This window comes from Panicum virgatum, chromosome 6K (genome assembly GCF_016808335.1).
Source record: "Panicum virgatum strain AP13 chromosome 6K, P.virgatum_v5, whole genome shotgun sequence".
In the NCBI taxonomy this organism is placed as follows: Eukaryota; Viridiplantae; Streptophyta; class Magnoliopsida; order Poales; family Poaceae; genus Panicum; species Panicum virgatum.
The window spans coordinates 39,272,472-39,295,052 of NC_053141.1; the positions used below are offsets into that span (position 1 = coordinate 39,272,472).

The window sequence follows — 22,581 nt, forward strand, 5'->3', positions numbered from 1 at the left end:
ATGCATGTCCTCACCTGGCAACCTTGATCGTAGCGTCGTTGTCACTTGATTTTTTGCTCGCGTCGCGTATGGCCTGTATGGGTTTGGAGTTTTGGATCCGTGCAGGACATGGCGTGCTACTTGCAGAGGCAGGTACAGGTCAGCAACGTATATCCAAAACAGAAATCCTTTGTCTTTAGGGAAGAGCAGAGAAAACCTCTTCAAAACGCAGATTTTCTGACCCACAATTCGTGAAATGAGACTTGTGTGAGGTTTGTAGGGTTGCAAGGAATAGAGTATGCGTTCTCTGCTATCCTTGTGAGCTTTATTGAGAACCAAAGTTTTTGGAAATTTAGTTACAAACTGTCACTCCCATCGAGCAAGACAAGCAATAATATGCCCCTGAAAAGACAACAAATGATGAAACGTTGATATGAGATGGAACACAATAATTGGCCAGGAAATGTCTGCTTCAATAGGCCTTAGCCTTTCTTAGCTTTCCTTGTCCTATGAAACTTCTCTCTGTGTGCGTATAGGTATTCCAACAATCATTCCGTGAGAATGTGCCCTAGTCCAGAACTGCCCTTTTGCTGCATGGCAGCTTGACGTCTCACCTACAACAGTGTCATCGTGTCAAGCGTCAGGTTCCAGCCGTTTGGAATTGCAAATGTGGCAAGGTCATTCACCATCACCGTTTGCACAGTGAAGGAAGCACAAGACAGGAGGGACCAATTCAGCTCGATCAGGCACGACGAGCCATCACACGCACCATCACAATTCCTATTGGTCTTGTTACTATCAATAGTCAACAATATTGGATGTCAGATTCAGAGACAACCAGCAAGTCATATCAATTTAAACAGGTCAACAAATGCCGGATGCATTGTCAAGAATAGTTCACGATGGAAGCAAATCGTACATTTGTTCATTATAAGAGTATATGGCATCAACAAACTGAATTGGCAAGCACAGAAACATCCAAGTCGCGAGAGGACTGGACTCACGAAACCAATCATCAGACACGGCATGCTCATAATTGAGGGTGATAGCACCATTGGCAACATTGGTCACCTGAAGAATCCACTTGAGCATTGGAAGCGCTACTTACTCCATGGTCTTCTTCTGGATAATCCACATGAGCATTGGCAGCCGTTGCCCCGTAATAAAGGAGCATCAGCAGAAGCATCATTTATGCATGTTCTGAAGAACTGGCATGAGCCATGCTAGCACCATCGATGGTACGAGCATCAGCAGCAGCCATGCTAGCATCATTGATGGTATCTTCTCGGGGATCTAGGTGAGCATTATCAGCACCATTTACACCATGATCTTCTGAGGAATTCACACCCACACGTGCAGCACCATTGACACCAAGATTGACAGGAGAATCTTCAGTTCTGGATGTGGCCTTCATCAAAAAGAAGTTATACAAGACAAACAGTAAGATGTGTCATAGTTGTTGCTAATATCATCAGGCAAAGATTACCTACCAAAAGTGATGATAGGACAGATGAAGGCTCAGGAAACGGTGGCAGACTAATATTGGTACGCTCAGACAACTCCTGCATTTCCACCAGACAGTATGACTGTATGAGTCACTTATTTGTAGTGTAGGACATGAAGTGAAGAATTGTTAAGCTAGAACAAGCTTTACCTTGAACCAAGATTGGTACTTTAGATTCTCAATGACAGTATTAAGCACCTGTGTTCTACTCTCAAGCTTCAATCTCCTGCAGTCAAGCTGCAGCCGCACCTTCTCCTGCAGTTCGTGCATATCCACCTTGAGCTGCTCCAGCTGTGCTACAGACTCCAGATCCAGTCGTTGCTGTCTCCGAGGGTGTACACCGTTCACCAGCCCACTGTCTGCTATCTGTGTCTCTTCAACCTCAGCATTCTCCGTGGACATATTGATGGATTCATGCTCGCTGTCTGTTGTCTGTATCTCATCCACCTTAGCATTTTCAGTGGACATTTTGATAGACACACACCCGCTGCCTGTTGTCTGTGTCTCTTCCGCCTCATCATTCTCAGTGGCTGTAGAGATAGAGCCACACTTGCCGTCTTCTGTACGTGTCTCTTCCACCTCAGCATTCTCAGGAGGTGTGTCGATAGAGTCATGCTCTCTGCCTGTTGTCTGTACCTCTCCCACCTCAGCATTCTCAGTGGAGGTATTGATAGGGCCACTGCATTTGATGAAAAATTGGATAAGAAATTAGGCTATGCACCCATACCAATTGTAAAGTGAATGTAACTTAGACCATGCTCACAAACCAATTGCAAAAAGAATGTAATTAGTCCATGCTCACTCTATTGACTGACCTATCTTAACAGCTCAGCATCTCTCAACTCTCATAATAGAGAAAAAAAAGTAGAGGATAAAAAAAGTGAAATTACTAAATCCTTATTTTTCTCAAAAGACAATTGTTTTAGAACAATGGATTCCAATAAACTAGCCTGCAAATTTTAAAATGAGAGTGCACAGGTGCGATATCCCAGGCAAACAAACACTGGGTGTATGACAAAAATACCATCTTGGTATGGCCACCAAACAAACATGAAACTTTGAAAACACACTTCTCATCAAACGTATATAGGACCACTGCACAAAAATACCATGCGGCAAGGATTAAAAGGGATAAAAGCTTGAAAATTATACATCGAAAGGGAAAAGAAAGGAGGGGAGGGGGAACGAATAAAGCTACTATCCACATCAACTCTATTTAAAGACAAAAACATGAGTTTACATAGCATGAGCTTGACGTTCACACAAAAACATGTTGGACTTGCAGCCAATACCTTAAAGACAGCGAATACTGAACCGAATGGGTGCCCAAAACGGCATGCCAAACATAATAACAAGGTACAATTGAAGTTTTAGAACCACTGAAAAGATTGGCGGATATATTGGAATAAAGGAAATATCAGAATAGGAGTGCTTACGTATTTGTAGATTCGCTACCCAAAAAGATGACTTGCGCATCAGGTGAAGCTTTTGGATATTCCTTTATAGCAATAACTGCTGCCTCATTACTGCATAGGGCATCAGGACCAAGCCTAACAGATAGCACTTGCAAAACTCTTGCCTTGGATAGAATGAACTCCACGAAGTACATTTCATTAGAGAAGCATAGAATATTGTTCATTCGCACAACACGAAGTTTGCCAAACATACCATCAACGAACTGAGCATTCAAAAACTTGTCATCTGCATTGACTACCTGTGAACCAGTGCTCCATCCCTATACCCAAAAAAAGAAGGATTAGCAACATCACAAAGTAATGGATGAAAGAATAAGCAAGTGATAATTAGACATTACACAAACAATGAGTTCTTCAAGAACAGGAGCACTTCTTAGTAGGCAGAAAAAATATAAAATTGCGAACATCTCAGTAAAATCAATGGAAATGATTAAGGTCCTCAGGTTCTCAAACAGGAAAGGTAACCGATCCAGCACATCAACTTCAGCCCACTGAAAACAGGGAGACGGACACTTTTAGAACTGAATTCCATAAACATCAACAAATATCTTTATTTTAATATTTCTGATTACTCTCGGTGTAACAAATGAGTGGAATGTAAAGGTAAATAATATTAAGTTGAGAACGCTCTTGATCAAGCTAACAAAAAAATCTTAGTTTCAAACTAATCTATATCTGCACATTCAAAGTTTTCTCTTATGCATAAAGAAATATCATCAGGAAATACTTATGCATCATGGCTAAGTAGTAAGGGTGTGTTTGGTTGGTGGGATGGGATGGAATGGAACGGAGCGGCTCCATTTTTTAACCTGTTTGGTTGGAGAGCGACAGAATAGAGCGGCTCCAAATGAGGAATATTACATACATATTCGGGATGAGTTGGTTCTGTGAAATCGGTCGAACGAACTCGCTCCACTTTTACGCCGTCTCACTCCGTCTCTCTAGCTCGCTGTGCTGTCTATGGCCACACCGCTAGAGCTTCAATTCACTGGCTCCCGAACTTCGATTCGCCAGCTCGCAACTTCAATTCGACAGCCGGACTGTTTAGCTTTGGCTGCAGCAAGCAAGGGGGCTGGCTGCGCGGCCGCAACAACCAAGGAGCTGGCCGCGCAGCCACCGCAGCGCGTGCGGGAGCTGGCCGCAAGGCTGCAGCGGCGCTTGCGTCGGCAGCAGGCGTGCAGAGCCGGCCGCGAGGCAGCAGCGGCGTGTGCCGCAGAAGGCGCCTGCGGCCCGCTGTGCGGCCGCGGCGCGGGCGGCAGCAGGCGTGCGGGGCCGGGCGAGTGGCCGCGGCGCAGGCGGCAGGAGCAGGCGAGCGGTGCAGGTAGCAGCAGCAGGCGAGCGCGAGGAAGAAGACACACTGTGCTCTATTTCACCGACAGATGGGCCCCATAAACGGTGCTTGACGGAGTCTAATTCATGATGTGCTCGTCCCTCGAACCAAACATAAAAACAGAACCACTCCAACCCTCCAACCAAACACAGAACGGAACCATTCCATCTTTAAAATTAGGAATGGATCCGCTCCGTTCTACCTCGCTCTTCAACCAAACACACTCTAAAGTACTTGAAATTAGTATAAACCATCCTTGTATAATAATAGTACTAGTTACAAATACAAAGGAAATGCCTAAGTGATGTTTTAGCAAAAATTGACAATTTGAATCACCAAGATGGATAAAGAAAAATCAACTGATGTAAGCATCTTTCAAACAGCTTGTCAAGACCTCCTTCTATGAACAAAATTTGGCAAAAGGAGACGACACTTGGTTAACATGCCAAAAAACAATGATAACTTGGGCCACAGCCTGAACCACCATAAATCTGTGTTCTTTTGCTGGTGGGCACCTATATGTAATTGTGCACTAACAAAATGGAAACAACATTATAGCGCTAACACTTTAGACCAGAGAAGAAAGTCTACGACAAATGAAGCATGTCCTAGAGAAAACACTAATTTTTGGTCTGTTTGAAGCAAACGATAAACAGGCGCAACGTATTTTAGCCATTTTTGTGCTGTTATAGTTATAAACTTATAAGCTATCTATTTTAATCTTTTTCCTTGGAACAATCCTCAGATCATATGGTTTGAGTATTATCAGTAAGCACAAGACAAAAGTAAGTAAAAGAGAATGCATCTGGGGTATTTACCCAATCAAGGCCGCATGCAAACTCAAGCTCTGTAATCTGTGACATCCCCATCAAGAACTTGGCGTAATTGCAGCCAACTAGAGCCCCTTTCTGCAACCGCGGGAGTTCCCCAACACGGCCCCCGTAAGGAAAACCACTAGTTATTGTCAGCTCTCGAAGGCTGGGTGCCTGAATCACCCACTCATCTTCGGCTTCGGGGTCGTCCCCAATGAGCTCTACTCTTGTGAGTCCACTCTCTCAATTGACGAAGATCCGGCGATTAGGGCCGCCAATTGCTTACCCCCGTGCTCCGGGATGGCGACCTTGTCGAATAGTAGCGTCTTCAGGCTCGGGAATCCGGCGAACCCCGCCGGTGTGGGCGGCAGGCGGCAGGAGACAAGGCTGAGGAAGGTGAGCTCGCGGCAGGAGAAGAGGCTCGAGTGCAGCCGGAACCCCACCGGCGGGAACCAGAGGACGAGGGTCTCGACGCCGTTGCGGGAGAGGTAGAGGAGCCAGTCGTCGAGGGCGTCGATGTACCAGGAGCTGTTCCCCACGAGCCGGAAGGCGCGGAGGGGCGCCGTCCGGCGGAGGAGGAGCGCATCGACCTCGCTAGCGGGGGGATGGTGGGCTGCCTGAAGAGGTTGACGGTGGGGAGCGCCTCCCACCGGCGCCGCCACGCGCGGGAGAGCACCGAGGTGCGGACGACGTCGTAGATGTGAAAGGCGGGAGAGGATCTCATCGAGAACCTCGAGGGGGAGCGGCGAGAGAAGGTCCGGCTCCGGCGCCACCCCCGTCGCCGCCCCACCCTCCGCCCCGGCCTCCAGCCGCGGCTTCCCGCGCTCCGAAACCTAGGCCCTCGAACTCTTCTTCTTTTTTTTTTGAGAATTTCGAAGGTTTTTTTTTTTTTGAGAACTTGGGCTCGGCCCGACTAATCTTCTGTGTCAAAAACTGGTCCGCGTATTCTTTTTTTTTTTTTGTAATTTTAGAAAGAGGCCTGCCGTCCGCTTATTCTGCAGAGGGAGATCAAAATAGGACGCTGAAGCAAATTTAATTTACGTTTTGTGTTGACTGATCTGATGCTTAAACAATGGTTTTAAAATTTCAAGCTTGCGCGAAATGGCACAGCTCCTGAAAATATGGAGTTCGCAATATAAAGAGCAGTAAATTGAAGATACATCATTCGTTGAATCGTTGTCCAGCATTCCAATCCAGGGTGTAACCAAACTGGATAGTTTCAGGCATATTAGTACAGCGGAAAGAGGGGACTGGGGAGGGGGTGACACTAGAACCATGAATCTCCTTGCTAGTCATGGTCTTCTGGAGATTTCGGGTGAGCATCGTCAGCACAATTGATGATATCACCTGGAGCATCCATGTGAACATTTCCAGGACCACCGACAGCGTGGTTTTCTGGAGGATCCACACGAGAACCATTGATGGCAGTATCCACTGGAGTGCCTCCTTGTTTGGAAGTGCCCTTCATAAGAAAAAGTTGCGCATGATAAGCACGCAAAACAAGCTGCCATTGTTGTAACACAGAAGACGGTTTTTTTTTCCATCATCAAAGTCATGCAAAACTATGTGACAAATTGTTGTAAGAGTACTACAAGCATTTACTTACTGCATGGTCAGATGACGATGCACGAGTGGCTGCACAGTGGGATGCCGACCGGTCAAGGTGAGGGCAGGCAATATTGCATCCTTTGCACAGCAACTGCATTTCCATCAGACAATAAGAATATTCATTCTACGGCATGAGGCAGAGAACGTTTAAGCTAGTCCAGATAAGATACCTGAAGGGCAGAATTGCTGTAACTGACATACTTTTTGAGGTCCTTATACAACACTGATATCTCCTCATTCAACCGTAATCTATCCTTGAGAATCTGTACCTCCTCATTTTTCAGATTTTGTAGCTCCTCCCGAAGCTGCTCCACCTGTGCCACAGACTCAGATTTCAACCGCTGGCGTCTTCGAGGGCGAGCTTTATCTATTGACATCTCACCATCAGAATCTTCCGCGGTAATGAAGCCTCTGCTTTCACTGAGGGAAATGAAATTACTAACAAAATTATGGACAAAAGTAGAATTCATATTACCAAAGAAACTATAAGCAACATATACTACGCTCAATCTAAAGCAAGACTTATGACATCATTGATTACCTAAGTACCTAACTCATGCCATACTGCTAAGAGAACTGCAAATTATTCACTATGCACTAATATTTTGAATGGTCAATTTAGTTTCATATTTGTAACCTTTCAACAGAATTTAGTATAGAATGTGTTTGTAGTCATACAGAGATACACAATATGCTGGCCATATATCCTGCACAATATGTTCCCGAAATTACAATTGTGCTAGAAAACTCCATCAACTTGGATTTAAGGTCTTGCTTAACTTGTTTCACTAAACACCTACAAACTATGCAGTTGGACTGATTTGGCTATGAAGATTGCAGGCATGGAGGAACTAGCCTATGTGACACATCACCAACTGAGGTCGAGCAAATAAAACGAATATATGAAGATAAATATCCGAATAAGAGTAGAACCATGGCCGAAAGAGAACACAGAGCACGGTCCTCCTTATCACTTTTATAATCCCTGCAACCCCGTCAGCTCTCAGCATTATCAAACCAAACAATACCAAAACCTACCCTGTCAGGTAGTTTGATTTCTTATATGTTTATCCTTTTTGAAAAAGCTTTTGCATATTGGCAATGTACTAGATAGGAGTTAGGAGCAAGCAGGATAAATAATAGTAAGTGTTCATTTTATATGATCCAATGGCTTGATGTGGACTTGTGGAGAGCAAAGTAAAAGAAAATTCCTGCAAGGACCACAATAGTAGACTTATGCTCCATGTTGAATGTCACATCAAAAAATTTATCGTTCAAAGGTGGAAAAGGACCGGTAAGCTTAGGAAACAAGTCTAGGGGAGGTGTGACCTCTGGTCCATACTTGGAGAGTAATGTGGCAAGCACACAGGCACAATTTTAGGGACCCAAAATGCAAATGCCACCAGAATAGTCAATGGAATCTGGGGTCTGGTCCTACATGTCAAGATGTCATTGTCATTGAGACGGGCTGGTGGTATAGATGAAAATATTCCGCCTGAAACACAGTCAATACAGTATATACTGTACCAACCATGTGTCTATAAAGTACTAGCAGCATCTACAAGCACAAATGTACTCCATCAATGCCAAAATCTAAGACGTTTTAGTTTTGTCCACTGGGTTTATCGAAAATGCACCAACACCTACAACATCAAATTAGTTTCATTAAATCCATTGTAAAATATATCCTGACAGTGCATTTATTTGGTATTGTAGATCTTAATATACTTTTGTATAAACTTGGTTAGGGTTAGAAGAAGTTTGACTTAGAACAAAATTGAAACATCTTACATTTTTGGAATGGAGGGATTAGTTCACAACATCTGAAGACACAGACAAATATATGTAACAAAACAAGAGGGAAACATGAGGATCTCAATGCTTACTCATTTGCAGATTCTGGTTCTCTTCCCATGAAGATAACCTGAGCATCAGATGAGGCTCTAGGATATTCTGCTATTTCAGTAACAACCTCCTCATTACTGCATGTGGCATAGAAATCCAGGGTGACATATAACACTTGTAATACTCTTGCTTTCAATAAAACAAACTCCATAAAGTGCATCTCATTAATGAGGTATGAAAACTTCTTCATATGGACAACATGAAGTTTTGCAAATATATGATCAGCACACTGAGCGTTCAAGAACTCGCTGTTTGTTTCAATTTCCTGGATTCCATCGCTCCATCCCTAAAAAAACACTAATTATCATCATTCTGAAGATGCTACAAGAACAATTGCAAGTGAGAAATCAAAATTACCCAAACTTCGAGTTCCTCAAGAACAGGAGCACTTCTGAGCAGGCAGAACATAGAAAAAACGTGGCACATTTTGCAGAAATTCACTGTAACAGATAAGAACCTAAGGTTCTCAAACAGGAAGGGAAGCCGCTCCAGGACATCAACTTCAGTTGGCTGAAATAACACAAGCTTAGTGATAAGTGTGATATCAACAGAAAGTGATGTGTGTAGTGCTCACGTTAACATTTCCAAGAACCAGGAACTAAACAATAATCTTATCTATTTATTAAAAAAATGCAGTTTTGTACAATGACATTTCTAATTTGGTGTTCCATTTAATGATTATCAATCCTAATAGGATAATTAGAGAATTATTGGAATATTAAGAATTGACTAAGAGGAGCACCAGTGTGTTGGTAAATTGAACCGAGAGAGTCACACGATTCAATTTACACACTGGGCATCAATGCGGGAAGAAAGATTCCTTTGACTCTTCAACTTGGTTCAAATCGAGGAAGCTCAAACAAATATACAAATCATATGCATCAGGGAAAGGGAGGTTCTGCGTGGACAAAAGCAGCGCACTGACTCAAAATCTTTCCCTCTCTCCACCTTGGCCGGGCCAACGGACCGAACACAATACTCAAGCTGTCGCACCATGATCCACCTCATTGAGCCATCTGCGTTCAGTTCGCACGACCAGTAGGGGTGCTCTAACGCAAGTTATACAATACACAAATTACAAATATAACAACATGACTGATCAGGCATCACAAGGCTCACCAACTTTTTTTTTACGTGTACTAGGTTACTGACTACAATCCCTTTCCTTGGATCGACCATCAATGATTTGGATTGAAAGCAAAGAGGACCCGGAAAAGGAAAACAGATGAAAGCACAATGCAAGACCGGAACCCTACCCAAATGGAAATGAAGCTGAAGTCAAGCTTGGTGATTCCCGCCATCCCTGTCAAAAACTTTGCACAATTCGTGCCGAAGAAAATCGCTTCCTCAAGCAGCGGGAGGCTTTCTGTTACACCACCATATTTAAAAGCACCGAGAATCGAAAGCTTCCGGAGATTGGGCGCCCGAATCACCCACTCATCATCGGGGTCATCCCCGACAAGCACCACGCAGACAATCTCCACATCCTCAAGCACCGGCGAAGCGGCTATCAGGGCCGCGAACCCCTTCCCCGCGTGCTCCTGAGCGGCGACGACGACCTTCTCAAGGCGCAGCGTCTTGAGGTTCGGGAACCCGGCGAGCCCCGCGGGTGCCGGCGGGATGCGGCAGTTGGTGAGGCTGAGGCGGGTGAGCTCGCGGCACGAGAAGAGGCAGGAATGCAACTGGAAGAGGCCGAACCGGGACGGGAAGCCGAGGGTTAGGTCCCGGACGCCGCGCCGGGAGAGGCGGAGGAGCCAGTCGTGGAAGTAGTTGAAGGCCATCCAAGAGGGGTCCCTCGCGGGGAGGCAGAACGCGCGGACGGGTGCGGAGCCTCGGCGGAGGAGCAGAGCGTCGACGTCGGAGGCGCAGATGCCGGGGCTATGGGAAAGGTCCACCGTGGGGAGCGCCTCCCACCGGCGCCGCCACGCGCGGGAGAGCACCGAGGTGCGGACCACGTCGTAGATGTGGAGGCGGGAGAAGATGTTGTCGAGGACCTCGAGGGGGAGAGAGGCAAGCGCATCCGGCACCGACGCGAGCCGCGGCTTCTGCGTCGGCGGCGAGGCCGCCATTTTTCCCACACGACCACACCGCCGCCGCGCCCTCTGGAACCTAAAGCCTCGATCCCCCACAACTCCTCTTCTTTTTCCTTTTTATATTTTGGGCCCTTTTATTTTAGTCTCTTCTGTTGTGTGGGCTAAGCTGGCCCAAGAAATGGGCCTCATAATAGTTGGGCCTCTCAATTCTGATTGTGTGTTTCTGTTCCACCCGAGTATCATAGTATAGCAATAGCAAGGGGTAATAAAAAGAAAAGAAAGAAAAAGGCATGCATTCGCTTCATTCATGTCATTTTACAACATATTTGATAAAAAAGTGTCATTCTACATCATACAAAGCAGATATTCTAAACTTCAAACTTCCCAAGAGTTAGGACCAAACATCCAAACCTAATGTACTCTTTTACAGGAGTCAGTCATACTCCGCGCGGCTGAAGAAAACCTTGGCTCTTGGAGAAGCTCTCCTATATTTTACAAACTCTGTAACTGCATCTTCGTTGGATTTTGGACAGCCTTCATCCAGACACACATGGAATTCTCGAAGTCGTCTTGCCTTGGACAAAATAAACTTAATAAAACACATCTCACTTAACCTGCACATCAGATGGGTCACACCAACGCGTATGAGGTTGGAGAACAAATCGTCAGTCCATTGTGCATTCAGAAAGTCACTATCTACTTCACCATCTTCCTCCACAGAGTAGAGATCATACAGCTGTGTCAAGCAATAAAGATGGAAAATTATATCAGACTCTTGCAATCATAAGAAATACTACTAAAAGAAAAACAACATTATTTTTTTCTGGCGAACATTTCACATCACCTCAATGTCCAAAACTTCAAGGTTAGGAGCATTCCTGAGCAGACAAAATAAGGATAGAGCACCAGAAAATAAGTGCAAACTTGTTTGCAGTGACAAACTCTTCAGGTTATTGAATTGGCATGAGAGTCCCTCTACAACATTAACATCTTCAGGCTGAGACAAAGATGAAACATTACTCAGGACAGTGATAGGGGGAAGTATATTCGTGTACTTGCTCGCTTATTAGGTCGTACAGTATTTTTCTCATAGAGACAATATCACCTTGAAAAATCTTTTAAGAATCAGTGAGCAGTATAACCCTTCCTATTATGCACACATCCTAACCTGTGACTAAACAGTAGAGGTCCATGCAGATATCCCTTGTATAACAGTCTTCTAGAACACTGAACTTAAAGTTTCATGGATGCACAATATCAGGTTTCTTACCATTATGAAACCAATGGAGAATCGAAAGCATATCCAACTCAAAAGAGCTAGCATACACAAAAGTTAAAGCAACATGAACCCAGGCATCCACCTTTTACAAATGGCAATCAGCAACTTAACATGTATTTTTTGTCGTTTTCTTGTGCAACCAGGTGACTCAGGAAATGCTTCTCAATTTTCAATATGAAGAAAGTAGCAGATTGTAAAGATGACCACAGTTACTCCAATGTAGCCCAAAAGTAATATTTTCTTAAGCTATATTGCCAAAACTAACCATAGAATGCCAAAAAAAAAAGAAATCATCCACATTAAATACAAGGCTTTTTTTCCTCACAAGGTACGATGGCATGCGATAACCATAGAATGCCAAAAATAAGAAAATGAAATCATCCACATTAAATACAAGGCTTTTTTTCCTCGCAAGGTACGATGGCATGCGATTTAGTTGTGTCCATAAAACATAAGGTAATGTAATGCATTGTGAGACACTGAGACTGTAATAATTAAAAGGTTTGGATCATTTCAACTCCACAGTGAAAGAAATTTGTTTGATAGATATTAAACTTATTGAAACCCTAAACATGTGCCTAAACATAGAGATGATCATGAAAACCATGGTCAGCCTTGGGTGAAGATACCTGATCCAACTGACTAAATACCAAACAATATGACACCTCAAATCATGGACCACTTTCTTGGATTCAGGTGTGGACTATGGATAGAAAAAAATTATTAGGTTTAGTTGAACTTAAATACTATAAATTTCTGTAGTGAGCATCCTATCCGTTTCTAAAAGTCTGCTATGTTGAGAGTGCAACTCACTGACTAGAAAAGAAAATCTATCAGATGCGCTTGATTGTGCGTATGCTCATGGGCACATACTGCGAGTAAGCAGTTTAAGCACTACCATGGAACTCTGTTCCGACCATATGGAATTGTTTATCCAAGTAAGCTCAAAATTTATTCTTTGATACACAATTATCATTTGAGCAAATATTAATTGCCCTATTTCACTGACTGAAATTCAATTATGACCAAACGGTACAAAGGACCGGACCTGTGTATAACATGGACATATGCTCCCGAAGCAGGTCTTAGATCTCTTCCCGCAATCTGACAGTTTGCCCTGTGAGTAGTGATCTACGCTATGCATAATATGGCTGGATTGTAAAAAGGATCCTTTGACAGGCTTGGACAAGAGTGCTGACACCATAGAAGCAAAGAAACAAGGATAGAGGGAGGTGGGGGGGAGGAGGGGTGATGGGAGAACAATTTACCGGTATAGCGAATTTGAGCTTCTTGGTGCTACCCAGTCCTGTCATAAGCTTGACGAAATCACGATGAGTATTGTACATTGCAACATTAATGTCTGCTTCCTCAAGGGATGGAAGATCACTGATTTCCCAGCCATAATCAAGAAGTTGATCAATGAACAAGTATCGGAGTTTGGGCGCCTGAATTTCCCATTGAAGGTACTCGCCATTGTTATCAGGAACCTGTATGAACAGAAGCCACAGTTCTTCAAGCAAAGGGGATGCAGCAATCAAGGCTTCCAACTCCCTCGGGCCATCTGGAAAGCCTACATTGAACAGGCTCAGCTTTGTTAGGGTTAGGAACCCTGCAAAGCCTGGGGGCATGGTTGGGATGTCGCAACCACGGAGTCTCAGGACCGTGAGCCCACGGCACGAGAAGATGGAGGGGTGCAGCGTATGGGCCGACTCCTCATCCGACCTCTCGAAATCAAGGCTGAGGGTTTGGACTCCCCTGAGCGCCAGGAGGCGGAGCCAGCGGTCGGAGTGGCGGAAAGACGCCTCGCCGATGTGCGAGGGGCAGAACTCGCGGACGGGGCAGGAGTAGCGTCGGAGGACGCCGGTGATGGCGTCGGGGTCCGCGCCGGCGGGCCATTTGATGCGGAGGGAGGGGACGGACTCCCAGCGGCGGCGCCAGGCCCGGGCGAGCGCGGCGGTGCGGACGGCGCAGCGGAGGGGTAGGCGGGAGAGGATCTCGTTGCGCAGCTCAGGCGGGAGGGAGTCCAGCCACCCCGACGCCACCTCCGCGTCCGGCGACGGCGAACGGCGCCTGCGGCGAAGCGACGAACGGAGCCTGCGGCGACGCGGCGAGGCCTCCATTTCCGACGATTCAGGTCCTAGGCTATCCCTGTCCGCCCCCAAACAAAATCAATCCGGTCCCTGGCACAATCAAAACCGAAGGCATGATGTGGCCGGTGCAAATCGAGGGGGAGAAACCATGCAGCAAGCGGAAACACACCTCGACGGCTAGGTCGGGGGCCGCCGGAGAGACGGGCAAGGAGGATCGGACACCGGCGGCGACGATTTGGAAGACAAGCGCCTGCGCCTCAGGAGTGGAGTGCAGCCCTGCCTCTGGCTGGCAGCTGGGTGGGGGTTTCTATAAAGCCCATTAAATCTAGGCAGAATAGCCAATTTGGCCCCTGAACTATCGCCGAAGCCTCAAATTAGCCCCTGAACTATCAAAACGTCCAATTTAACCCTTAAACTTCTGATTTTCAACTCAATCTCGTCCATCCTCATGGATTGCTGGACACATGGATAACTCAAGATGCAATAAGACTCTCCTACCCCTCCCTGAATCCTTTACCTGGCGCCTCTTCACGGTGTTTCGTGTGTCAATAAGAGATGTCAATACTACAACATAAGAAAAACCATACAACATAAGAAAAACCAATGGTTTCCTAAATTGGCTTTGCTATTTCTGGTCATAAGAGGAGGCTGGTATGTTTTGGAGAGAGTGCTCAGAAATCTGCCAAGTCAAGTGCTCAAGCATATGCAAAGGCATCAGCTCGAGGTAGTGCATCTGTTGTCTGCTTCCTCATACACAAAAACAACAGTCAATGTACAAGGTGGACGAGCCTCTGCAAAAGTTGAATCCAATTAACTTGGTCATGGATCAGCATCCAGCCAAAACTCATCCCAGAAGAAAAAAGGAAGCCTGCTGCATTCAAAGAACAAGATGAGGTAGTTTCAAGTGCCTATTTTGAAGGCATATATGCTTTTGTATCGCATAATCATGATGCTCTAAACACTTGCAATTAATTTTCATGTACATCAAACATGTTAAATTTGCTTCTGGACATGAGATATGATAGACACAGAACAATTTGAATGCAGCAGGTAAAGGAGCGACACAGGAAACGCCGTGAAGGGGCACCAGGTAAAGGAATTAGAGAGGGGTAGGAGAGTCTTTTTGCATCTTGAGTTGTCCACGTGTCCAGCAATCCATGAGGATGGACGAGATTGAGTTTAAAATCAGAAGTTTAAGGGCCAAATTGGACATTTTGATAATTCGAGGGCCAATTTGAGCCTTCGGTGATAGTTCGGGGCCAAATTGGCTATTCCGCCTTAAATCTAATTAAATTTAATATTTTAAAAAATAGTTTAATATTTAAAAATAACAGATTCAACATGTCAAGAGAATACATTCAACATTTGCTAATATCTAATACAACATTTTCTTATAAATAGACCCTCTTCTCCGGCACCGGCGGCGGCGGGTGGCGGCAACGCGCGGCGGGTGCGGCGGCAGGCAGCCTAGCAGTAGCACGCGGCAAGGCAGCTGGGTAGCAGCGCGCGGGGTCAGCTAGGCAGCAGCTCACAACGGGGGCAGCTAGGCGCAGCCCAAGCAGAAGGCTCACGGCGGGGGTTGCTGGGCAGTGCGGCGGGGGCAGCTAGCTAGGGGGCACGTAGTCGCAGAAAAAGCAGCGCATGGGGGCACGAGCTCCGGCGACGGCGTGCGGCCAGCAGCTCGCGGCGGCGGCTTCGGAACTGAGCACCAACAGTAGCAATGGCGGCGGCGGGCGTGAGGCTGGTGGAATTGGACGACGGAGGGAAATCATCTGCACAAATCTCTAACATTAGAAGATGGATAACAAAAAATTTTGTGGAAGATATATAGGATCCACCCAGCTGGGTTGCACGAAAGGCCCATTAATAAAGAACGGCGGGCTGAGCGCCATCGAGAAAGTGAGGCTAGGGCCCAACAGCCCAACTGAATAATCAGAGGCCCATAAAGGTCTGTTTGGTCCTAAGGATGGGTAAGATTTTTTTTCAAGGCACAAGATAAATCCAATTTTATTAAATGAGGTAGGATGAAATACATATTGTCTGGAGACTATGGGTCTTGGTCGCCCGGATGGAGGTTTTCAATTTTCATAGACCTGCATAATATCCTGGATGAAGGAAGGAGGCACCGTGAAAAGAAGGGTGTTAGTCCCATATTGAGTAACCCATTAGCGTGTAATGGAATTTGAACGTGGATCCGAAGCAAACAGATCTGAGAAGAGAAGTGATGCCAAACAAGTTGATATGGTTGCATACAGGTAAAAAGTTGGAGCCAAACAAGTCACCCAAACAAAAACAAAAAAACCGTGCCATCTCGTCAGAAGTCCAATGGCAGTACAATACTCAGGTGCAACACATTACAATTTGATGCCTCACATCAGTGCTAGGTACTAAAACAATTATTTTGGTGCCGTTTGATCCTCTAGCAAGATCATGCAGTTTGCACCTTCAATCGTCTCCGCTGATCTGACATCACAATAGGTCAACCATTTTACTCAGTACTATTTCATGCCTCCAATATTCCTGTCCAGCACAAAAAAAAAACAGACCATGACTTTTATAAGCATTTCAGAAATATAGGAAGTAAGACTAGTGGGTATTTATTGTCTGATTATAAAAAAAAAGCAGAGTTGCACAAGACATAAAAAGGTACATAAGTTAGACAGTAAAACCCCAAGATGATGATTGATGTTACAGATACTGTAACCATTCTTCAGTATATAAGAACATGTTTGGTAGAAATTTCAAAAAAAAGAACATGTTTGGTAGAAGCTTTTTGGCTAAGATGATCTTGCAACAAACATAGATTAAATAAAACATAAATCCACCATCCAATCAAAAGCATTGAACTAGCAAAATAGCCAAATGATAGAGTTTTACACTTTTGCTGTAACTAACAGATAGACATCATTCATTGATCGAAGACATAATTTGACATTGGAAGCAATCAAGTTTGTCCTTTTCAACTATATATAGACTTCTTATGCACGTGCAAAAAGAGGGGGGGGGGGTGTAATTTCGAAAACTACTATGTACCACAAATCATACTTATGCTGTAAACCATATAATTCAAATGACATAATCTGAAGAAATCATACTTATTTATACAGTATGTTAGCAATACTAACTATGCTCGTTACATGCAGATTAGCAACTAATTATTGCCAAACTCCAGCTTGGATACTGTGGATTTGGATCCACATCCCTGCAATAAAAATTCAAAATTTGAACTAAATCCTACAAACCGTCCAAAGATCAAACCCATCATCTAAACAATGCTTGCTCAGCTACATTCTAGTTCCAATTCAAACAGAGAAACACAACTGCATATAGGACATCAAATTAGAGTGCAGGTGAGAAATGAAAGAACTCATGTAACAAAAGAGGATGCATATTATAGCTTGATTCAAGAAGGTGGGTTTTGAAATGCTGTAGGGAATAGGCAATTCTAGTTACAAATTTTAGGCACTCACATCCATCGTTCTGAAGAAGACCCTAGCTTTTGGAGACGCCCTTCTAAATTTTGCTAGCTGGATAACCGCCTCTTCACTGGGATTTGAGTAGTCACTATCATCATCCTTATAAACAAAAAGGGCACAAAGTAGCCTTGCTTTGGACAGAATGAACTCAATAAAATACATCTCATTTGACCATAGTGGGGTATCTGTGACGGTAACAGTCTTGAGCTTTGGGAAGAGACTGTTGGTGCATTGTGCACTGAAAAATTCTAGATCAACTTCATCATTCAGTTGACTGTCCACAATCTGCCAAAATTGGAAAAGACCGTTTTAACTGGACCTGAAGGCTATGAGAAGGTAATGTCAATGAAAGAGAAAAAAGAGTAGCAAAAAAAATATCACCATAGTTTCCAGTTGTTGGAGGTTGGGAGCACTCTTTAGTAAAGAAAACATAGATAAAATGCTAGACACATTGCAAAAGTCCACATGGAGTACCAGCCTCTTTAACATCTGGAAAGAACATGAATACATGATAGTCTCTCGAGAACATCAATATCTGCCAACTGAATAAAAAATAGCCATAAGGTACAAGAAAAAAGTAACTCAATAAAAGATGTCTTTATTTAAAACAAACATTCCCATGGCTAGCAGTATCTTATCTACTCCAGATTTATATGAAAAAAAAAACAGAAAAACAGTGGTTCCCTGCCTCCCCAGCAAATCAATATTGGCTGTAGCAAAATGCCACATAACTTAATAAGGTTTGTAAAATACAGCTAAAAGTCAACTTAAAGGCTACCATTTTAGAATTAAGAATTTGATAAAGGATTCCTTAATGACTATTCTTACCAGCCGTTTCGCTCATTAAAATTTTATGTTTCCATATAATGGCGTGGTAAAAGTTGCAAACACAATTCTGGGCTTCTTTTATCTTAATTAATGAATACTCCATGTGTTCTCCTTTGGGGAAAATCAAGTTTCAAATGGCCCCAAAATTAGCACAATAAATTATAACTGCAAGCTGATTGATTCCTACACTAATTTATACATCCAATACAATTTACTCCATTCGTAGGTACCTTTTTTTATTCTAATTCCTTAAGGTAAAGTCCTCACCTCATACCAGAAATGGAAGGAGGCAAAACCTAGCTTAGTTACTTATGGCTAGACATCAACAAAGGTCACTCCGCAGCAATAATCTCATAAGCCGATTTGGAGTTGAATAGAATAGCTAAAGTTCTTAACCAGCTTGATTGTTGTGATGAAAACCTAATATATGTTCATAGTGTGTGTATGATACAAGGTGAATGAAATTCAAATGAAGCATTTAAACCATTTTACTGGTATCCGGAACTCGAGCACCCTGACTTGAGCGAGACGTGTGAGAAACTTGACGAAATCCCGATCAACGGAGGAGTACTCTTGAATAGTAACATATGCTTTATCGAGAGATGGAAGCTCTCCGATCTGTAGCCCATAATCTTCATCTGCCTCAAAACTTAAGTGGCGGAGATTCGGGGCTTGAATGACCCATTCATCAAACTCGTCACCAAGAATCTGAATATCCTTAAGCTCCAGCGTCTCAAGCAACGGAGACATGTGGATCATCGCCTCCAAATCTCTCTCCCCATGTTCATGAAAGCCGACCATGGTGAGACTTAACCAGGTCAATTTCGGAAACCCTGCGAAAGAGGGGGGCGCGGTTGGGACGAAGCAGCCGTGGAGCGTGAGGTGAGTGAGCTCGCGGCAGGAGAAGACGGCGAGGTGAAGCGTGTGGATATCCACACGGAGGTACTCCCTGAAACGAAGAGTGAGGGATTGGACCCCCTTCCCGGCGAGGGCGGGGATCCATTCGTCCGTGCGGGCGAAGGCCTCCTCGGGGATCTCCCAGTAGCAGAAGTCGCGGACGGGGCACGCGTACCGCGCGAGGACGGCGTCGATGGCGGCCGGGGGCGCGGCGGCGGCGGAGGAGTCCCAGAAGAAGCGGATGCCGGGGGTTGACTCCCAGCGGCGGCGCCAGGCGCGGGAGAGCGAGCAGGTGCGCACGGCGTCGCGGACGTGGAGGCAGGAGATGATTTTCTCGAGGATTTCCGGCGGGAGCGAGTCGAGGCTCGGCGCGGCCGCCTCCGCTGCCGGATCTGGCGACGATAGCCGTTGTTTGCGGCGAGGGGGCGAGGCCTCCATTTGACCTCGAGGAGGCGGCGGCGGACCACCGTCGCCACGGGCGGAGGCCGGAGGGACGTGGTGGGGCGGGGGCTTCCTATATAACTTCCGGACGGCAGTTAAGCATCATATCTAAGCCCATTATAGTCCAATTAGATTCAACATTCCATACAAATTGGTTCAACATTTCAAAAAATGCATTCAACATTTTTGATACAAAATGTTGAAATAGTGTAACCAGAGTGTTGACTCAGTCCATTGAAGACGTTGAAGAAGCACATTGTAAATGTTGAACCGACTTCCACTGGACGGCGGAGGTTAGGAGCGGCGGCGTTGGGGCCAGGGCGGTCGGGGTAGTGCAGGTGGCCGACGGCAGCGGGGTGTCCGGGGGCGGGTGGCGCGCAGCGGCCTGGGGTGACGACGCGGAGGCCGACGGCGGCACGGAGGCTGACGGCGGCGCGGCAGCCGGGGTGGCGGGCATGGGACGGGCGGCCGGCGGCGGCATCGATGGCGCGGGCACCGGGCGTGCAGGCACGGGCGGCGGCGCGCCGGCAGAGGCGGGCGCAGGCGGCGGCGGCGTCGAGACGGAGAGAGGGGAAGAGTGAGGAGAGAGAGAGGAAGAGGAAGCTAGGGTTTGGGTATGAATCCAACAGCTGTGGTTAGTTGCACGAATCTCAAATACTGAAAAGTGGAGAGAAAAAAATTTCTGGGAGATACATAGAATTGGCGGGTGGGGCGTGGTGCGTGGAGTTGTGGAGCAAATCCGGATGGGGAGGAGATCTGCAGATGGGCCGGGGCCCGCTACGAACTTGGCACATCTGTTGCCTTGGCCCTGTTTGGTTTAGTGTAGCATGAGTAATGAGTAGCACAAAAATTTTGACCAATAATTAGGGGTACTAAATAAAGTCAATTTACAAAACTAACTTCACAGCCCTGCACTACATCGCGAGAGGAACCTAATGAGGTCTTTAACCGCACGATTAGAGGATGGTTACTGTAGCATCACTGTAGCCAATCATCGATTAATTACTATCATTATATTCCTCGTGAAAAGTTACACCCATCCGTGAAAAAGTTTTGCAAATAAACTTCATTTAGTACTCCATACATTAAAGATTCTTTTTTTGAGAAGCGTGTGTGCTACTCGTCGTAGCAAACCAAACAGGGCCCTTGTTGCCAGTTTGCCCCTTTCTCAGAAAAAACTTCTCCCGCCAAACCCCCCTCCAAAATCCTCCTGCCACTAGTAGTCAAAAGAAGAAAAAAAAACTCCGGGCAAATTCTTCCTTGGATCGGATGCACATCGTTTTAAACCTGAGAGATACATCGTACTCCATCCAATTATATCTGACATCAAGATATACCAAATTGAACCTGAGATGCTAAATTATAAAGAAAACAGTCAAATGTATATATGCATTGTACGTCGTCGAATTGAGTAGCAAAAGCTTAAACACGGTAGAAAAAGACTGGAGTAGGTAAATCCATTTTCAGCTGTGATCTCCTTAGCAGTGGCAGCAGCACCATTTCAGAAAGTTTCGATTAATCGGCATGAGCGTTGGTAGCACCATTGATAGCATGGCCATCTTGACAATCCAGGCTTCCTTGGGGCAGGCTAAGCACGTGCAAGATGCTAACGTTTGGTTGCCTGCGCGGGCCCTGTTTGGTTATGGCCCTAGAACTCTTAGAAAGAACTTTGACCGTTAATTAGGTGTCAAATAAAGGCAGTTCATAAAATCAACTACAGAACCCTGATGAATTTAATAAAATCTTTGATCGCATGATTAGAGGAGGGTTACTATAGCGTCACTGTAGTCAATCATCGATTAATTACCATCATTAGATTCGTCGCGAAAAATTACAACTATCCGTGAAGAGATTTTGCAAATACTCCTTCCATTCCAAAATGTAGGTTGTTTTGGCTTTTCTAGATTCATAGTGTTTGCTATGCATCTAGATATAATATATGTCTAGGTATATAGTAAAATATATGAATCTAGAAAAATCAAAACGACCTATATTTTGGAACGGAGGGGGTAGATTTCATTTAGTACTCCTTGCATGCATGATTCTCTTCTCGACTTGCGTGTTCTGGAATCCATGGAATGAAACCAAATGAGGCCCGTTGCTGACTCATCGGAGATTTTGTTTGGTTGCTCTGCTCGTACAGGTACATTTTCTATTGGTCTATTCCGCTCACCTGTTGCATCGCCGGAGCGAATGCAACAGTCGCGCGCTGGTAATTTTCATAGCGCGCGATGCAACAGCTGCCGTGGAGCTGTTAACTGCACTCACCCACGTGAGTGATGTGACGGTCCATGAGCGTTGGTAGCCCGTAGCACCATTGATAGCATGGCCATCTTGACAATCCAGGCTCCCATGGGGGCAGGCTAAGCACGTGCAAGATGCTAACGTTTGGTTGCCCGCGCAGCCCTGTTTGGTTATGGGCCTAGAATTCCTAGAAAGAATTTTGACTGTTAATTAAAAGTGTCAAACAAAAATAGTTTATAAAACTAATTCCAGAACCCCTACGTAGAAAACCTAATAAATCTAATAAAGTCTTTGACCGCATAATTAGAGAATGGTTACTTAGTGTCACTGTAGCCAATCATCGATTAATTACTGACATCAAATTCGTCGCGAAAAATTACGCCCATTCATAAATAAATTTTGCAAATGGATTTTATTTAGTATTCCATACATGCATGATTCTTTTCTCGACTGTGTTCTAGAATCCCTAGAATGAAACCACATGAGGCCATGTAGCTGGCTCATCGGAGATTTTGTTTGGTTGCTCTGCTCGTACAGGTACATTTTTCAGCTCTATTCTGCTCGCCTGTTGCGTCGCCAGGGCTTGGCTCTGGGGAGATGGCCGATTTTCTCGCATCGTGCGAGCCACGCTGCGTGGCTGGTCTTGCATCCCGCAGGCCAAGCTCAACCTGTTGCCCAGG

At 45.2% G+C, this 22,581-nt stretch overlaps 3 protein-coding genes and 1 pseudogene across 10 annotated transcripts; all 4 read right to left on the reverse strand.

The window, feature by feature from the left end:
* Positions 1–750: 750 nt before the first annotated feature.
* On the reverse strand, positions 751–6,262 carry LOC120713474 (annotated as a pseudogene). The gene is made up of 7 exons (XR_005691209.1): positions 6,197–6,262; positions 5,107–5,933; positions 3,297–3,449; positions 2,920–3,218; positions 1,634–2,162; positions 1,470–1,541; positions 751–1,387 (listed from the first exon to the last, which is right to left on the reverse strand). The product of XR_005691209.1 is annotated as an F-box/FBD/LRR-repeat protein At1g13570-like (transcript).
* On the reverse strand, positions 6,203–10,751 carry LOC120712570 (F-box/FBD/LRR-repeat protein At1g13570-like). 2 transcript variants are annotated; one of them, XM_039998387.1, is made up of 6 exons: positions 9,870–10,750; positions 8,971–9,123; positions 8,595–8,899; positions 6,879–7,128; positions 6,707–6,799; positions 6,203–6,562 (listed from the first exon to the last, which is right to left on the reverse strand). In XM_039998387.1, the coding sequence occupies exons 1-6, from the start codon at positions 10,680–10,682 to the stop codon at positions 6,389–6,391; spliced, it is 1,788 nt and encodes a 595-aa protein (XP_039854321.1). In that variant the 5' UTR covers positions 10,683–10,750; the 3' UTR covers positions 6,203–6,388. The 2 variants fall into 2 exon arrangements, with proteins under 2 accessions (XP_039854321.1, XP_039854322.1); XM_039998388.1 differs by lacking the exon at positions 8,971–9,123 and having other exon boundaries at positions 9,870–10,751.
* Positions 10,752–10,912: 161 nt separating this feature from the next.
* On the reverse strand, positions 10,913–14,317 carry LOC120712572 (F-box/FBD/LRR-repeat protein At1g13570-like). Of its 4 annotated transcripts, XM_039998391.1 has the most exons (5): positions 14,185–14,316; positions 13,571–14,105; positions 13,194–13,495; positions 11,491–11,643; positions 10,913–11,382 (listed from the first exon to the last, which is right to left on the reverse strand). In XM_039998391.1, exons 2-5 carry the CDS (start codon positions 14,043–14,045, stop codon positions 11,080–11,082), a joined length of 1,233 nt encoding a protein of 410 aa, XP_039854325.1. In that variant the 5' UTR covers positions 14,046–14,105; positions 14,185–14,316; the 3' UTR covers positions 10,913–11,079. The 4 variants fall into 4 exon arrangements, with proteins under 4 accessions (XP_039854325.1, XP_039854324.1, XP_039854323.1 ...); XM_039998390.1 differs by having other exon boundaries at positions 13,194–14,073; XM_039998389.1 differs by having other exon boundaries at positions 13,194–14,105.
* Positions 14,318–16,225: 1,908 nt separating this feature from the next.
* LOC120712573 (F-box/FBD/LRR-repeat protein At1g13570-like) lies at positions 16,226–20,063 on the reverse strand. 3 transcript variants are annotated; one of them, XR_005690939.1, is made up of 4 exons: positions 18,812–20,063; positions 17,486–17,776; positions 17,111–17,217; positions 16,226–16,535 (listed from the first exon to the last, which is right to left on the reverse strand). XR_005690939.1 is itself a non-coding variant. In XM_039998394.1 (3 exons), exons 1-3 carry the CDS (start codon positions 19,652–19,654, stop codon positions 16,485–16,487), a joined length of 1,185 nt encoding a protein of 394 aa, XP_039854328.1. In that variant the 5' UTR covers positions 19,655–20,051; the 3' UTR covers positions 16,226–16,484. The 3 variants fall into 3 exon arrangements, 1 of the variants encoding a protein (XP_039854328.1); XR_005690940.1 differs by lacking the exon at positions 17,111–17,217 and adding an exon at positions 17,873–18,033 and having other exon boundaries at positions 18,804–20,061; XM_039998394.1 differs by lacking the exon at positions 17,111–17,217 and having other exon boundaries at positions 18,812–20,051.
* Positions 20,064–22,581: the final 2,518 nt, after the last annotated feature.

Excerpts from the sequence above, each read along its gene's own strand:
- LOC120712570 (XM_039998387.1), bottom strand. The coding sequence starts at position 10,682 with ATGGCGGCCTCGCCGCCGACGCAGAAGCCGCGGCTCGCGTCGGTGCCG. Across the intron at positions 6,800-6,878 it reads ACAGCAATTCTGCCCTTCAG|TTGCTGTGCAAAGGATGCAA; the intron begins GTATCTTATCTG and ends ATGGAAATGCAG. Across the intron at positions 6,563-6,706 it reads CATCGTCATCTGACCATGCA|GGCACTTCCAAACAAGGAGG; the intron begins GTAAGTAAATGC and ends TTTCTTATGAAG.
- LOC120712572 (XM_039998390.1), bottom strand. The coding sequence starts at position 14,045 with ATGGAGGCCTCGCCGCGTCGCCGCAGGCTCCGTTCGTCGCTTCGCCGC. Across the intron at positions 11,644-13,193 it reads AGCTCAAATTCGCTATACCG|CCTGAAGATGTTAATGTTGT; the intron begins GTAAATTGTTCT and ends TCTTTGTCTCAG. Across the intron at positions 11,383-11,490 it reads TTGAAGTTTTGGACATTGAG|CTGTATGATCTCTACTCTGT; the intron begins GTGATGTGAAAT and ends TGCTTGACACAG.
- LOC120712573 (XM_039998394.1), bottom strand. The coding sequence starts at position 19,654 with ATGGAGGCCTCGCCCCCTCGCCGCAAACAACGGCTATCGTCGCCAGAT. Across the intron at positions 17,777-18,811 it reads TGCTCGAGTTCCGGATACCA|ATTGTGGACAGTCAACTGAA; the intron begins GTAAAATGGTTT and ends CAATTTTGGCAG. Across the intron at positions 16,536-17,485 it reads TCTTCTTCAGAACGATGGAT|GAATATTGGAGGCATGAAAT; the intron begins GTGAGTGCCTAA and ends TGTGCTGGACAG.